Below are 13,130 nucleotides of genomic sequence, written 5' to 3'. Positions count from 1 at the left end.
TACCACTGATGCCAGCAGCAATCCCTTAGAAACACTGACAACCATCTCATAAGGGGTGTTTTTTCAGGTCTAATTCATATAATATCTGCTCTGCTCACACTGGGAGTTAATTTTTGATGTCACGCAAGATGTCACGCAACTGCAAATGTTGCATAGTTACATAGCACAGTTGCTCTAGGCTACATTTATTAAGTAACCTCTGTGTCTAGCTTGTACTTTCCTCAAAGAACAAAATCAGGGATGTTTGACAAAACCTGTTTTCCACGGGCTGCCATAGTCTGTATCCATTAGCATCCTCTAGCTCAGCCTCCCCTTGACTGTGGCTTCTAAAACCTGCATTTCCCTCTGCTCCCAAGGTTTTCTTCAGCCAATAATTCTCTGAAGTTGCCTGTCCTCACACCCTGGTATCCATGATCCCATCACATGGTACCACATCATCTCCAGCCCCTTCCCTATGGGTTTTCTCCCATAATCCCTCTGCCTCCTTTTATCTCTTTTCCCTGAGCCCATATCTTTGTGGCACATGTTGTACAACAACGTTCAGCTGGAGATTAAAAGTGTTCCCTAAGCAGATCCAAACTTTTTTCCCTACTTTCTATGTACGGAGAAAAAAAAACAGTGCATACCTTTCCTTGATGTTCCATGTTCTTCACATTCTTCCCTTCTATTTGCACTGGCTGTTCCTAATGGACAAACCTTGGGCACAGCAATTGCCTGTTCTTCCCTTTCTAGTGTTCCTGATATTGGGGATATAGTGAGGGATGGAGCAGCAGCGAGATCACAGAAGTTTGGTTATCCTGACTTGTGCAAAGATATTGCCACTGGGACAGTCATCTGACATTTGGCTGTGGATCAAGGGCTTTACGTGGTTCCCCATTCAGCTATGGCAGGAAATCCAGTCCACCAGCTGCAAGCATTTTGGGGGCTACCTGTCTGTGGCTGTAAAATACTCGCTAGACTCGAGCCCAGTGTAAATAGATGAGTGGATAGCGTTGCTCACCATAGATTTTCTGAATTCCTTGGAGGTCATCCTGGGGCAGTTTGAAGTTGTGTGTTTCCATGTACTGGTAGAAAGGAGCCATGATAGCACTGGGATCATTGGAGTGTTCCAGACCCAGCGCATGTCCCAGCTCATGGACTGCGACCAGAAAGAGATCATTCCCTGTGGAAGAAAGGCACAGCCAGGTTAGTACACAGCCACAGCCTGACACAATCCCAAGCCCCACTTACTCATAAAGCAGGAAGCAAATGCTTTGCTATCCTATTGCACAGCAGGTCACAGTGCCAGGGTCAGTTCCTGGAGATGGTTTTAGTCCTGAAGGTCTGTGAAGCTTTTACAGTCATTATCACAGAATGGGCAGGAGGCTCCTAGTTCGTGACCACCCAGGGCCATGAGCATCCTCAGGCCAAGTAAAACAGGCAGCTGCCTGGAGTGAAAGGATACTGACTGTAGACTCTTCTGTAGAGAGTCTACAGAAAATGGCCAACAAAATAGGCTGCCCCGATACCACTGCCTCCTCATCTGAGTGCTGCCAGGAGAGGTGAGAGCACTGCCAGTCAGCTTAGCAACAAGGGCACATGGTGGGAAGGGAGCTCTGTCCCCCTTCTGGGTCCTCCAGTGCTGACCTGGATCACCATATCCTAGGGGAGATCTGTAAGGCACCTGGCAAGGCAGGAGGAAGGACAGAGAAGATCAGGGCTAACACCCACCGTAGCAATGTAGTACCTGACACAACCCCATCTCCTCTAGCACAGGCTCCTCAACATGCTTTTACTTTGCTGGACTCCTGGCACTGCCATGTCTGCGGGAGGAGGTGAGCACAGGTAGCACCATCCTGCAGGAGGCAGAGCCACACAGGGAAAGGTTGGGTCGGATCCCAATGGCAGGAGGGAGAAGGAGGAAGGAGGAAAGAAGGGACATGCTCCTGCCAGGAAGAGTAAGGGCTGAGGAGCCCTCTCTGGTCCAGAAGCTGGTAGGAGTGCAAAGTAGGGGTACCTTCAACTCTATGTTACAGGCATACACTCCTCTTCAGTCCCATGGATCTGGGACCCTCATCTGCTTGATCTAGTGTGGTCCCTGGATGTCCTACTCCGTGAGGGCACCTTGACATGGGAGGTGACACAGGCAATGCCGTGAGAGGGATGAAGATGCAGCCAGCAAGGACAGATATAAGAGTCTCCCCATGTCAATAAAATGAGCCCTCAATTCTGCCTGAATAGGGCTTCTCTGCTTTTTCTGGCAAGGCACAAACCAAGAGCACTTGCAATCAGACATGGGAGAAAGCAGTTGGCAGTGGCAGCTCAGTGGCTGATCTGCAGCATCTCCAAGCAGTGTATCTTTGTTCCCCACACCTCCAAACTGCACCTATCTTAGAGGTAACAAAGTTCAGTTTTGTGTACACAGCTGAGATCTGCTTGGGACAGGACTTGCAACAGGGATTCATGTAGAACTATCTCCACCTTTTAAATACTTATTGCTTCGCTGTTACCCATAAAAATGTGACAGCATAGGTTCAGGGGTCTGCAAGTCTTCACAGTAGGGTGCTTTACCAGCATCTCAAGATACCTAAAGTCAGTAACCAACAGTGCTCAACTGGTCATACATACCACACCAAAATGGTTAAATTGTCTAAACATGCAAGCATGTTTATGTTGCATTTGAATATGCAAGACATGTTAAAATAGCCAAATGCATTTCAAACAAATATTCAAATACATTTGTTCAAATACAAATGTCTGAAAACATATGTGGGATAAAATTTAGCCATGTATGTATTTAAAATTCCAGAATTTCTGTATTCAGGAAATCCAAATGGGGACTTACATAGTAATTTTTTCTTATCTGTTGCTGAAAAATCTGGTGTGTGCAGAACAAGCCAATAAAATGTCCAACAGCACAGTATAAAATACATTAAGTAATTTCATGGTAAAGTCCGGAGGACTGATCACTCTTCATGGGCTTTCAAAAACACTTAAGCTTAGAAGATGCACCCAGTTTTCAAAAGGGATTCAAAGATACAAAGTCCTGTTGAGAATTAAATGGACTCTCCTATGTCACTTAAATGCTCATGGAAGCCTGGTTTTCATTGCTACCACAGCTACTCACACATGGAAATCGATGGTAAGTCACTCTGTACTGAGTGACTTTTACCACAGACTCATGGGCTGTGCCTGTGCTAAGTGCTTGGAGACCTTTTCCCTCACGAATTTGGTGGCATTTTCCTCCTTGCTAAAGCATCCGAAGAGCCTTTGTACTGACAGCATGTCTAGAAGTTATCTCTATGTAAGTCTACATATAAACCTGTTAAGTTACTTGCCTCTATGTGCTAAATCTTTATCAGGAGCATAAGATCAGACACTATCCTGATTTAAATTAGTTTTAAATAGCTTGTTTCTGCCCAAAACAAATGCCAGCCCACTTCACAGCTGGAAAACAGAGTCACACAGATTCATAGAATGGTTGAGGTTGGAAGACAGCCCTGGAGATTGTCTAGTCCAACCCCTCAGCTCAAGCAAGGTCAAGTGAAGCAGGTTGTCCAGGACTGTATCCAGTCTGGCTTTGAATTTCAAGTTTCTTGCATTGGGAAGCCCTGTACACAGCACTCCAGATGTGCTGAGTAGAAGGGAATGATCATCTCCCTTGACCTGCTGGTAATGCTCTTCCTAATGCAGCCCTGGATGCTGTTGGCCTTCTGTGCTGCAGGGGCACACTGCTGACTCATGTCCAACTTGGTGTCAACCAGGACCCCCGGGTCCTTCTCTGCAAAGCTGCTTTCCAGTCTGTCGGTCACCAGTAAAGCCTAGGTGCAAGGCTTTGCCCTTTTCTTTGCTCAACTTCATTAGATTCCTGCCAGCCCATTTCTCCAGCCTCTCGAGGTGATACCACCACTATTTAGTATATCAACCTCTTCTCCGAATTTTGTCTCATCTTCAAACTTCCTGAGGGTGTAGTCTGCTGTATCACTGAGGTAATTTATGAAGATATGAAACAGTATTGACCTCAGTATCACATATCCTGAACTCCACCATCTCATGGTTACTGCAGCCAAGGATGCTACTGATCTTCACAACTACCCACCAATTCTTCCTTCTTAAGTATCAGGTTCAGCAGATCATGTCTTTGTTGGTTCCTTGATCACCAGTGAGACAACTAGGAAGAGTTCTGAGATGATCAGAAAGACGAAGGTTCGTACCTGAGGAAGCAGGCCAACCATGGTGGGCAGGCCAACCGGCTCTTCCACTACTGAACAGAAATGCACCTTTTCATAGTTATCCTTATGAAATAATTATACCTGGAAATACAGACAACTGAGGAAAACAGATACTGCTGTCCAGTTTTAAAACACCATTCTGACTGACAGCAGTGTGTGAGGGTGCCACAGAGCATGGGAAAATTTGGCTGGGGAGCTCTGCTTCCTTGCATCTAAAGGTAAGGGACTCACTGTGAAATCTTCTAGCACAGTCACAGAGGACAGGTCAACACTGGAGTAGAAAAGCTATCCTCCTAAGAGAGGATACATTGCTAGGAGGCCACTCGAACTGGAGCAGCAGTGTGCTGTGAGGTGGTGGCTGGAGCAGATGAACTGGAGCTAATGAAAATTTCTAGGAAATAAAATGACTTCCACAGAAAGTAGGACAAGAAGCTCCTCTTGGTTCTCAACAAATACTCTGGTTCTCAGTGCTGTGGTTGCTTCTCATCTCAAAGCCTTTGCTGAAAGGCAGTAGACTGAGCAGAGCTCCCTCTCCTTCTGCTCCCTGCCTTGGCCAAAGATTTCTCACCAGTTTCATCCACTCACCCTTCTTTTTGTTCTAGCCTCCTCCCAGACACATTCATAGTTCTCTCCCAACATGCCCACGTCATGTCTTCTCCACCCTGCTGTATTCTGTAAGAGGGTCCCAAGTCTGAAAGCAGCTAAGTCATTCTCAGAGGGCAAGTGGACAGCATGCATTTCATAGGAAGTGGAGACAGGAGAAAAAAAAGTCTAAGACCATTTTGTAAGCACAGAGTGCTTGAAAACCCAGCTCTGGATTCATCATCCTACTTCTCCTGAGGGGTCAGTTTATATCAATAATATTGTTAAGGAAGAAGTTCCTTTTATTTTTGTAAATGGTAGGGAGTTTCATAGCATGGAAGAAAACACACTATTCATTTTCATTTCAAAGCGTGGGCTAGGATTTGCTCTGAAAAGAAAGTATCAAGGCATAAAACTATAGTCTGACAGCGTACTTATGTCATCCCACAGCCCTTAGTTTGGAGCTGTGATGGCTCTTTGTGTACTGTTACCCACTGCTGTTTAGCTGCTGTTTGGAAACTGTCCACTCAGCTGATCTGCAGGAGTCTTGAACGGAGCCTGTAACTCTCAAATTGCTTCTGTTAGTTCTCGAAAATGCAGTAAGGCCTCTGACCTTCATGTTCTCCACAGTTCTTGTCTGAACAGCACTCAATAATGCCCATCTCCTTGGATCAAGATTCAGAAAGGAGAACCAATAACCTAGCTTGATACTTTGCTACTCATACGGAAACAAGGTCAGGCAATTGGATAAAGCTCCTTAATTTCCTGTTCAACCCTCCGCCCCACGACCAAGACCAAGTAAAACTTATATTCAGTGTATACCAGCCATGTGGGTAAGACAGTATCGTGAAGGAACTGACCACCCTTGCTTTGCATTTGCAGGGAAAGGTCCCAAGAGAAATCCAGCCATTTCTGCTCATTTGCACCATCTGTACAAAATAAGCAGGTCTGGTCAGAGACCTGCCTGAGCTTCCTCCTTCTCGATTCTCAGGACACATCCAAAAGTCCACCAATAAGCACCAGAGAGAGGATGACCTGTAAAACCGGGGGTAGTTTTGTAAGTTGATTCATTGAGTGAAATAGTTTGACCTGCTACACTAAAACATAAAGAAACACAGTTAATTCAGCTTTAAAGTCGCTGATGTGTTGTCCTCACCAAAACAATGTTATCACCAGAGGAGTTATAACTGGGGACACACCTATAACAATATAAAAGCATTGCCCATTATCATGATGTCAAACCAGGTGAATACACTGCTTATCTTACATTGTTTAATAGCTCTATACTCCCCATGCACACATCAGACACAGAATACACACAACTTGAAGCTTAAAAAAATTCAACTAGAAAGTATTAGTAATCTAAATTTGTGTTCAATAAACCTCCTGTTAGCTGATGTATTCCCAGCTGACCTAACTTACTTAAGATAAATTGCAATATAATCACATCAAAACCAGCTCTTTGGTTAAGCACTCTCAAATTGTTTACAATATACTAACTTTCCCTGCAGAGATAAGAAACACATGGTTTTTTTGCAACAACACAGAGAACACTGCAGTCACAGATGATTTATGTATGATCTTCCTTCTAGTCATATATTCCATCACCCATGCTTTTTTGATTTTTATCTTCAGCTGGAAAAACAACTGTTAAATCAGGTAACAGGCATCTTGAGAAAGGTTTTTCTTTGTGAAACTGCTAGCACATGCCTTCTTGCACATTTTCATCCATTTTAATGATGAAAACCCATATCAAACCCTTTTCTTTATTTGGTTAGGTAACTCATTGCATAATAGGGTATCCAATTGCTGTAGGTCAGCGAAAACACTGATTTAAATACCTCTACAGTAATAGGTCACAGGGATACTATTATGGCAATGTTGTGATATTACCATCAGCATTTACCCCTGAGCACAGTAGCTGTATATATAGCTGCAATGAGTGTAGGTAGACTCTGTAGAGCACCTAGCACAGTGGAGTGTAAATCCAGGACAGAGCTTCTAAGACAACAAAAGTACAAATAATATCATATATCTGATTGTGAATCTCCAATCTTTGTCATATTAGTTTTCAACTATTAGTTTTAAACTTTATGAACTGTATCATCATGTTAACACATCTATGTACTGCAGTTTACTCAGACATAATTAAAAAGACATATAAAGGTTAAATTTTGAAATTTTATTAAAGAATGATACTGAAGAATCAGACCATTGGTTGTGACAACAGCATGCCTAGGGTAATTACAGAAAAGATGGTGTGAACTAAACATGCTTTAAATACACTAAAATGATCCCTTGCACTCCAACAGCCATGTAGAGACAACTGTTTTCCAAGCACAACTTAAAGAAGCTTTAGGGCTACTCTAAGCTATGCCTTGGCTCTTGCATCTTCAGACCTGGTAGATCTGAACTGTCAAACAGAAGAACATGTTGTTTGTCTGTACTCCTCCATTCACCTCCACAACATGCTCTGCTCAAGAAAAGCTTTTCAATCTTCTGAAGACCCTGAAGAAGTGGCGATACTGCTCTTCCATTTGTTTGCTTCAAATGAGATGTGGAAAACAGCTTTTCAATCTAGAAAGGAAGAAAATACATGTAAAAAGAAATATAGGTTTCATTTTGTTCAAAACTATTATCATTATAAATGTAGCAATGAATATAATGCATCTTAAGGACTTCATGAGAACTCTTACGAGTGTCTTTAAACACCTTCACTGGAGAAAGAAGAATGAGCAATACGTGGTGTTAACAGAAACTGTACCACAGCCACGTTAGCAAACTGATCTCTACGAGATCAAGTGACTGCAGAAGGACAAAGAGCTGCATAATGTCACCAATCATCATGAAAGACAGGTAGTTTGCCTTATTGTCCCCGAAAGTCAGTGTGCAAACCAGGTCTCTTTGCTGTGTTACAGACCTGATTCATGTTGCAAGCTGTGCTTTATCTGACATGGCACAGATGGCACTATGAGGACAATGTCCTGTAGAAATTCACAGGAAAAATGTAAAATATATTTTAGAGACCAAAACTGAGTGATGTGGAGGCAAGAGTGGGCAGTCAGAGAGAGCGAAAGTCGTGACGGCTTCAGCTGGCTCAGCAGCCTGACATTCAGTGGAGTAAGAGCATTCTGCTGAAAAACATTCCCCTATCTTTCACAAGTGTAGGTTGTAATTCAATAAGTAATTCAATACCAAAGAATTACCAATCCCCAAATGAAAACTCACATTTGCCTATATCATTCCCTAATTTGGTAGAACAAATGGTAAAGAAAAGAAAAATACTCATAAGAACATGGAGAATGTAGGTATGACTTTCATTCCATCAGTCTTGAAAAGAAGTTATGCTGCTGGTTTTATTTTTTTTAAGTATTTAAATACACCAGGGTCTACAGACAGAATTTAGTACTTGACCCAGCTATGAAACAACTGGAAGGTAACTACAAAAAAAAAAAAAAAAAAGAAAAAAGATATTTTGAAACAGTTAGAGGGCTGGCCCAGCATGTTCCAAACAGGTCCTGGCATAAGCTGTGCGGATACAACCCAGTTTGTGCTATTTGGGAATCTTTTTTGCCAGTCAAGTTTAAATTATATTTAACTCCTGGTGCTGGCAACAGAGAAAGTGCTGTTCTGGAAGGTATGAGAGTAGCTTTCTGCTTCAAAGAGGGTGTTTTCTACCTGGGACAGGAGACTTACTGGTTTTGTCCTCCCCTGACACAGAGATTCCTGATGGGGATGCAAAGACTGAGCAGGACTGAGAAGTAAGAGAACTGGGATGTAAGAGACATTCCCTGCTCAAAGTGGTATTCTTGGTGGATTTGGGTAGAGAAGGCAATACTAGTTCAACCGTCTTCAAATCTTGTGCTCTTCAGAAACAGGAGGAAAAAAAAAAAAGTAGTTTAAACAACTCCCAAGTTTGCCGCTTGGTTGTGATGTCAAAATCTAGAGTATTAGGTGTCATTTCACTACTCATGCCACAATCCACCTCTGACTGCAATGACCAGCAAACTCTCTTCAAGAATTCGTCTATTTTTCATTTTTTCCTCTTCCTGAACGCCTGTTATTTTACTCCTCTCCCTTCAGCAAGAGGAATGCAGCAAGTTTATTAAATACTGCTGCGTTTTGGCTCACTTCACATCATCTGTTTCTGCTTTACAAAGGAACGCAGCAAAAAGAGACTTTTTGGCTCACCTTGACTCTCATGACCTGCCTTTTTTTCTTTTTCCTCTCTCTTTTTAAGGGAGTAACACATCATTTTGATCCTTACTGGCTCCTTGCTATGAATCTCAGAGTACCTCATTCTCTGTGGAAAGAAATAAAATATTTTACTTTGATTATACAGAAATCAATAGGATTCCAAACACCTACATAACTGTATTCATACTCTGTGTATTAAACAATTACTGACAAAAGCAACAGATAATAGTTTTCTCCATAGAACACTGTGAACATCAGGTGTATTTACAAGTACACTGTTTTGAAAGTGGAATCTGCAGGTGATTCTTATTAATGAATTTCAGCTGTAATCAGTAACTAGCACTGTCAATACTGCAAAGCTTCAAAATTCAGACTGCACTAGCACAGCACTACTGTAATGCCACTTCTATGTTTGTATAATGACAGCATATACAACAAAAGAAAGCACTACTTACAGAGATGCTGTCCAGTAGCGAAGAAGAAGAATCTGAAGACAGAAGTCTTTCGTGTGTGCTGGTGGGCTTTCTCTCTTCACTTTTGTAAAAAATTTTAATTTGCAAGTTCTCTATTTATGGCCTTCTATGTTTGGATTGACATGACAGGGGGGTACTCTCAAACTGTTGCTGATTTAAGCCTCCTGATTTGATTTCTTTTTACTGTGGCTGGCTGTCTTGAGACCACGTGTCTATATGCTTGCTCAAATTTGGTTCAACATGAATATATGATTTTAGAGAACTCTGGCTTATGAGAACAAGTCTCTCTAAGCAGCTACAGGATGAAACCAATGTTAAGTAGGTATGTTCTAGAGACTAAATATTGAACTGGTCTTCAACGAACAAAAGTACTGACCAACAGCATGATCTGGTGAAGTATCATAAAAAGCCCTGATAGAATAAATCAAAATTTTAATACAACTTATGTCCCACTTGACTTCCAACATCTAGATGAAAGTCTTTCAGATAACAGGTCTTCTGCATTAAAGGACACATGAGTAACTTCAAAGCAGCTCTGATTTTCGCTCTGAAAAATACTGATGCTCGTTTTCAACAACAGTGTCAGAAGCCTGAAAAATAATGATGAATTCAAAATGCCATTTGTTAGAACAAAACTCTTTAGATGTGGAGATGTTCTATACCTGAGAAATCAGAGAAAGAAAATTTTAAAAGTATTTAACAGCCAAATAGCACAAAGAATATATGTGTACTGTGTTGGGTGTACATGCACGCTCTGTCAAATTGCTCATTACATTGATATTTTGTAGATTGTCTTTGCTGGCCTCAACATTTCCATGGAAAATGAACATGAAAAAACTGGTAAAGAGAGAAATGAGGCAGAAAGCAAGGCAAAACGCAGAGGAAACAGGAACTGAGGAGAAAAGAGTACCAAGTTCTGGCAATATGCTGGGTGAATGTACAGGGGTTAAGGGAAGCTGTATTTTCTTTTTAAGCAAGCGTGCACTGTACCTGTACAAGTTAGGTAAGTGGGCTGGACTAGGTAGTAAAGAGTCAGCCTAGAAAAGTGGATACCAATACAAATCTCAAAGAAAAAAAAAAAAAGCAACAACTGGGTATTCTTCACTCCTCTTAGTCTACTTCCTCCACCTAAAATATCACGATTGTAATCAAACAAATTAAATAGGATAAAGAATGTTTAGTTGGCAATGTTGCCAAAGTGATTGGAAGTCTTTGATAATAAAGAACTACCAGGTGAAAAAAAAGGCAAACCTGCTTACACATACTGCTTAATACTAGGGGATCTGTTATATAATGCATCCTAACACACATTCAATATTTATATGATTAATCTAGTGAATGCTTACAGAAACCTTGTACTTTTTTGCATTAAAAAAAAAAAACAGTAAGAGGTGGTACTTCAAAAACATCAAATATTGGGCAAAAAATATTGCCAGCAATCTTTTTATGCAGGTATGAGCATCACCAGCTCTCCTTCATGAGGAACCTCACTATTAAAAGATTTCTGGTTTTAGCAGGGAATTTGGTGATTGAAAAGAGAGTTTTATGAGCCAAATACCTTGTTACAGCTCAGAGTTGCCGTGAGAAGTAACTGCAATTTGCTCTTAAGTTCTAGGAACAAAAATTCTATCTGGCAACGCTAAAGAATTATGGAAAAATTTAGATTGAAAGGCATGTCTGGAAGTCATAGAGTTTAATGTTCTGCTTCAAGCAGGGCTAATCTCAAAACTGTATCAGGTTGTTCAGGGCATCATCCAGCCAAGTTTTCAAAGTGTCAAATGATGAGAGTCTCTGCAACCTCTCCAGGCACAGCCTCGGAGTTATACCACTCTGTTAGCAAAGAATTTTTTTCTTTATGCCCAGATGGAGTTTTCCTTGTTGCTACCTGTGCCCATTGCCTTTTGTTCCTTTCTCTGTTCACCTCCAGGAAGAGTGCAGCTCTGTTCTCTCTATAGTATCTCCCCAGGTGGAAGACTGCTATTAGATGCTTCATCCCCACCCCATCCTCCTCCTCCTCCTCACTAGACTACACAAGCCCAGTTCCCCTGGTTTCTTCTTGCTCCAATCCCTTATCACCTCAGCGCTCCTGCACTGGACTCTTCCCAGTTTGTTGACACCTTTCGTGTACGGGAGGCGCCCAAACACCACACTCCATTCTTGTTAAACTTGAAACATCACTGGTTTCAACCATGCACTACTGACAAAAGTGAAGGTGGCTTTGCAGAAAGACCCAGCGAAGGAACAAGAAAAGCTTTCTGGATGAAAATAGTGACAAAGAACAGGAAGAAAAAAGGCAAGGAAAATGGCAGGCAGAGACTAACAGATCAGTCTGAAGAAATAAAACTCTACCCAGAACGTAGACAGGCAATAGTTCTGTTGTGGTTCTATTATCAAGATGTGCATCTTGCAGCTGAAAGGGCAATAGCCCTTTTTCTTGCCCCAGCCACCCACCTCTACCTCCTCTTTCATTTGGGCCTAAGAGCTGGGGTGGCGCTAAGGTAAACCAAATCAGGAGAAAGGAAAAGAAAGACAAACAACATTTGGCTACATCCATTCCCTTATCTGGTTCACACTGTGGCCACTTCAACCTTCCCCTGGTTCAAAGGTGATGAGAGAAAGAAATGCTGGGAAAAACATGACAGCGATGGGAGGAAGCATGTGCAGAATCCCTCGTGCAGGAGTTTAAACTGAGCGGAGACCTCAAGCATCTGACTGGAGACCTAGAGCACTAGTCTGCAAACCAAGTTCCAGAAGCTAGGAATAAAAGCATGGTACTTGAATTCTGTTTCTCATTCAAGGTCAAATTATTTAGGGCTTTGAAAGACCCTCATCCCTCCAAGATGCAGGAATCTGAACAGGGAAAGCCAATACACCTATTGCTTGAAGACAGTCTGTAGAAGAACCTGTTCTAGCCAGACACAGTCCATAAAGTGTAACGATATTGCTCAGCAACTGCATTTTTAGAAGAAACCTTCCATATTGTATCTGTAATGGCTTCTAGAGTATTCAAGACAAGTGAGCAGGTTAAAGTACTCAGATGAGATGGTAAAGACAAGTATCAGAAGCATGGGACATTGTCCATAAGACACCTAAGATGGACCAAACGGATAAAGGTCAGTGATCAGACTCCAAGCAGAGGCACCACTGTGGGAGAAAATCTGTAGGTGCCTGGGCAATTTTAAGAACTTTGTACTCGTAGCAGGAATAAAAAAAGAGTACCAGGACATTCAAGTTCAAGCTCAAATTAATTTTGTGCACCTGATTTCATAACAAGACCAGTCCAAGCTGTGATAGGAGAGTGGCTCCCTCAAAGCTTGGCTAAATGCCTGTTTGTACAACTGAATTCCACTGTAAACATAGAGATGAGAGACAGAATCCCAGCTTTAGAAACAGGACTACAAATGTTAACAGAATCAAGAAGGTTTGTGACATTAGTGCTGCCATGATAGAAAACAACAAATCTCCAGTGAAGACACCACTCTGAACACGCTGACCAGCAGATTAAGCATCAGCTCAAAGCTACGCATGACCCCACCAACAGGTACAATAGGCTGTCACACTTACTGACTATCAGCAAGATTCTTCTCCAAAATTAGCTACTCTAATCATAACTTTCTCCTGGAGATCCTTGCTGAACATTCAGATTAGTCAGCTTAGTATTTGGCTG

General features: G+C 42.0%; 1 protein-coding gene and 1 long non-coding RNA gene across 2 annotated transcripts in view; both read right to left on the bottom strand.

Moving 5' to 3' along the window:
- MMP24 (matrix metallopeptidase 24) overlaps positions 1 to 13,130 on the bottom strand; it is a 46,308-nt gene that overhangs the window by 17,389 nt on the left and 15,789 nt on the right. The window contains exon 5 of the mRNA XM_074888507.1: positions 1,001 to 1,162. Within this exon, the coding sequence (XP_074744608.1) occupies positions 1,001 to 1,162 (162 nt within the window). The remainder of the gene's footprint in view (positions 1 to 1,000; positions 1,163 to 13,130) is intronic.
- LOC141951814 (uncharacterized) lies at positions 6,957 to 8,978 on the bottom strand. The gene is made up of 2 exons (XR_012631456.1): positions 8,490 to 8,978; positions 6,957 to 7,370 (listed from the first exon to the last, which is right to left on the bottom strand). It is a non-coding gene; the product is annotated as an uncharacterized LOC141951814 (long non-coding RNA).

The sequence above is a fragment of the Strix uralensis genome, chromosome 18 (genome assembly GCF_047716275.1).
Source record: "Strix uralensis isolate ZFMK-TIS-50842 chromosome 18, bStrUra1, whole genome shotgun sequence".
In the NCBI taxonomy this organism is placed as follows: Eukaryota; Metazoa; Chordata; class Aves; order Strigiformes; family Strigidae; genus Strix; species Strix uralensis.
Note: the sequence above shows the minus strand (reverse complement) of the source record. Positions and strands in the feature narration are given on the sequence as shown.